Source organism: Etheostoma spectabile, chromosome 15 (genome assembly GCF_008692095.1).
Source record: "Etheostoma spectabile isolate EspeVRDwgs_2016 chromosome 15, UIUC_Espe_1.0, whole genome shotgun sequence".
Lineage (NCBI taxonomy): Eukaryota > Metazoa > Chordata > Actinopteri > Perciformes > Percidae > Etheostoma > Etheostoma spectabile.
In genome coordinates this window covers 28,741,411-28,745,392 of record NC_045747.1, presented here as the reverse complement: position 1 = coordinate 28,745,392, position 3,982 = coordinate 28,741,411, and the positions used below count along the sequence as shown (strand labels likewise).

The window sequence follows — 3,982 nt, the reverse complement described above, 5'->3', positions numbered from 1 at the left end:
GCTCTACTAACTGAGCTGCCCTGCTCTTCTTGATTTGCCCTCTGTCTCACAGGCCCCTAGCCAACTCCAACAATCTATGCAGCCTTTGTATAACTTGGTATTAGTTAAGGTAGAAGTAAGGGATATATTGATGTGAAAAGTCCCCAGGTGCCACATGTATAAAGTGTATAAATTAGCTTACAAGACAATCTGGCAAAGGACACAGGGAGACTGCGACTGAAAGAGGAATCCTGACTTGGCTTGATTGCCCCAGTAATTGTTTGCAGGTGATCACTCTGGCAGGAGACCAACAACAAAGCCACTACACAACAGGAGTACTGGGGCAGGATGTGACAAAAGGTACTTTATTGGATTGATATCTGGTGACTTTGGAGGTTATTTGAGTTCAGTTTGAGAGGATTTGTGACATGTCACGTCCTGCAGAATGTAGCCCTTGAAGATGGGTATACTGTGGTAGAAAGAATTGACATGGTCAGGTCAGCAAATATCCCCCAGTCCCAAATGTTAAGAGTTTGAGACCTATAGATTAGATTAGATTAGATGAAACTTTATTCATCCCACATCGGGGAAATTCCTTTGTTACAGCAGCAATTCTCTACAATGAAAGCAAAAACAAACAGTACACACAGAAACAGGTAAACAATAGACAATGTGCAGAAAGGTAGACTGAAGCAAAGTAGGTAAGTAAAGTGAAGTGGCGTCACATGAGGTATTGTAAAGTAAAGTGCAGTTGCCATAGTACAAAGAAAACAACATTGCAGTGTTGTAAGTGACGCTAAATTAAGTTGAGTGTAATGCAAATGCAGGTAAACCATAATATAAGTTATATTCCCCCTGTACCATAATAATATTGAAAAAGTAAGTACTTGTAATGGAAAAATATAAATACAGATAAAGTTATAGAGTGTGTGGATTAAGTGAAAAACAGGAACAGAAACTCCAACTTTATCAGGTAGTGCAGGTGTTGTAGAGTCTGACAGCGGCCGGGATGAAGGACCTGCGGTACCTCGCCTTCTTACACCGGGGGGGGTATTAGTCTGCTGCTGAAGGAGCTGCTCAGGGAACCCACAGTGTCATGTAGGGGGTGAGAGGTGTTGTCCATGATGGATGTCAGCTTAGCTAACATCCTCCTCTCCCCTACTTCCTCTATGGGGTCCAGAGGACAGTCCAGGACAGAGCTCGCTCTCCTGATCAGTCTATTTAGTCTGCTCCTGTCCCGGTCCGAGCTGCCCCCCCTCCAGCAGACCACAGCATAAAGGATGGCAGAGGCCACCACCGAGTCACATGCCATGCTTGATGACAATCCTACAGTCCACTGCTGCGTCTTACCTTGAGTGTGATAATACCTTTTTATATTTAAGTATTAAATATTACTAAAATACTCAAGTGAGAGAAATATGGCATATCTCTTATTGTAACCTTCTTAAATATGAATTTATCACTAGCTTGGATGGCAACCATTTTGAATTTCAAGATTCTCCCTTCAGCTTATTCATTAAGATGTTTCCGATGCTGGTTTGAACTTCAGGGCATGGTCTTGACCATGGTTTAATGCAAAAATGCATAGCGTTGCGGTTTAGATATTTAAAAAGCAGTTGAACAGGTATATACAGTATAACGTTTTAATTCAGAGCTGTGACAACAATAACAAAAGTTGTATTGTCTCATGCAGCTCCCTCACCAATAATCACTACTCTCTCTCTCACTCACCCATACAGATCCGTGTTTAAACTGATCAGGGATCAGACAATTGCCACAACGGCTCAGTTATGTACAATCGTATGTGTTGAAATCACTGAAGCTGTTTTCTTCCTGTCACTTGAGTGAGACAGAAAATGACAAATTCTGTGTGATTCTGTGTGAACTTTATCAGGATGCATAGTATCCTGGACCCATGAAATAACTGGCCTTTAAAAATAAAACTCCGCCTGCTTCTATGGGAATTTGTATACTTATGCCCCCTTTATTTTAGGGAAGAACATTTATTTATATACAATACATTATTCATTTCAAGAAAATTGGTGTCCTTAAAAGGTTGGATTTTCCTAATCTTTTTTCAATTAAGGCATTAAGATCAATTTCCAAAAGATGTTTTTATATTCCTCCTTTTTAATCAACTTTAGCATGGGGGTGTAAACTTGCTCAAGCCACTTTAGATTGACAGTGTTACCCACCAAGTGCAATTGTTGTGTTGTGTGTTTTGGACATGAATATTCCAGTTATGAGGCTTATCCCGTTTTTGATAATAATGGGTCGGGAGAAAGCGGCCTCCCGGTCGTGGCCTTTATGCTAACTAGAGCTGGTTTGCAAATGTGTATCACATGGAGGAAGATTCACTAGGAATCAGGGATTGTTTGCTTTTGTCTGGCTCTCTGATTTGACCAATTATGTAAGCTATAAACTGAGGTTAGGACCTCCTACCTCATTAACATTTGGACACAGAAGTACAGATGTCGTGCCGCTTAAAAATGTGTCTACTATTTTGTTACAGCAGTTAGAGTGGTTTGTTTATCTTTGTAACCATAGCAACACAGTACCAGTGCATGTTGGAAAACAGAAAGTAAAATTGCCATGCGGTAATCAGCTACAGTAATGAGTGAGCTCTACTAGTTGTCTGTTCCTAAGCGGACCGCTTTTCCTTCTCCCCTTTTGCTAAGGCAACGTCTGTGAGTATTTCTCATCGTGTAACATTAGGTTATTGCTCATTGTTAGTTTGTAACCATATTGAGGCAACTAAGAAGCTAATTCGTTTTTGCTAGGCAAAGTTAGCTTATGTTTCTTGCTGTTAGTTGTTTTTGCTAGCTATAACTGTGTTGTATAGGCTACAGCGCCATGCAAGCTAAGCGGCGCTATTTACACTAATACTGTGCATTTGAGTTTGGTTTATAATACAGACTTCTCATTGTATTGTATTGCAGTTTCACAAAATTCCCAGTAAACTTCATGGAAATGAATCAACTGCGTCCTGGAGTTTCTTGGGAGTGTTTAAGCTGAATGGAAAATAGCCCATGACAACAGAAATAAATGAAGGTGAACAAAAATGTAGAAATAAATTTAAAGCATTAATTTATTCATTATTGTATTTATTTATACATTTATTTACTCATTTATGACCTTGTTTATTGAGACTTAAATCATGTTCTAGCCTCCATACTTCTACACTCAGCGATTCTTTCGCATTCCCAGATTTCTACAATCACACAGTACCTCATGAGTGAGAGAGTTGATCCTCTGTTGTAGGTTGGTGGTCTCTGATTGGATTACACTGGTATCCTTGATGATGGGTTCACAGGAACAGCACAGTATCCGTTCCTCTCCAAACTCACTGATCATAGGAAACTGAGAGGAGAGGCGATTGACTTTCAAGAAAACAATGCACTCATGCATTACAAGTTTGGAGCTCTTTCCTAAAAAATGGACAATAAAAGGTGATGTAGTTATTGGAGTGGTAGGTTTTCTTTAATAGGTGTGGATAAATGTCTAATGAGTTTTTCTATTGTAGTTTCTGGGATCTCTTACTACCCTTGTATCCCTTATTACAGGCACAAATAGAAATAAAGTGAGTTGTGAGTGTATGTGTGTGTGTTTGTGTGTGTGTGTGTGTGTGTGTGTGTGTGTGTGCGTTGCTCTCCACCTTGACCTCGTAGTGTTTCAGCTTCCTCTTGATGCTGCTGTTCTCCCTCTCCAGACTCGCCAGCCGGGTCTTAATATCATGATATGCAGCGGCCAGGGCCAATCCTGACGCTGGGTACATGTCCTCTGGCAGCCGATCAGCCGACCAGCTGATCCCGGAAACAGCCACATCATCTCTCAGCCCCTCTCCTCCCAGCAGCCCCAGCTCTCCTCTGCGGAATAGATCCATCATCAGTTAGCTGTAGAAGTGGGGAAAAAAGTTGTAGTTGATCTCTGGGAAAACATTTTGGGCAGACAGGCAGCAAGGCTATTAGCCATGTCAGCTCAGTAAGGCACTTTGCACTCTTCA

The 3,982-nt window shown here is 41.0% G+C and overlaps 1 protein-coding gene across 4 annotated transcripts in view; it reads right to left on the bottom strand.

Moving 5' to 3' along the window:
* LOC116702806 (TANK-binding kinase 1-binding protein 1) overlaps positions 1-3,982 on the bottom strand; it is a 49,166-nt gene that overhangs the window by 16,816 nt on the left and 28,368 nt on the right. Inside the window, exons 2-3 of one of the 4 annotated variants that reach the window (XM_032537275.1) lie at positions 3,635-3,845; positions 3,208-3,339 (exon numbers count right to left, since the gene is read on the bottom strand). In XM_032537275.1, the coding sequence (XP_032393166.1) occupies positions 3,208-3,339; positions 3,635-3,845 (343 nt within the window). Of the gene's footprint in view, positions 1-3,207; positions 3,340-3,634; positions 3,873-3,982 lie in introns of all 4 variants that reach the window. The other 3 variants (XM_032537277.1, XM_032537278.1, XM_032537279.1) reach the window with 3 other exon arrangements.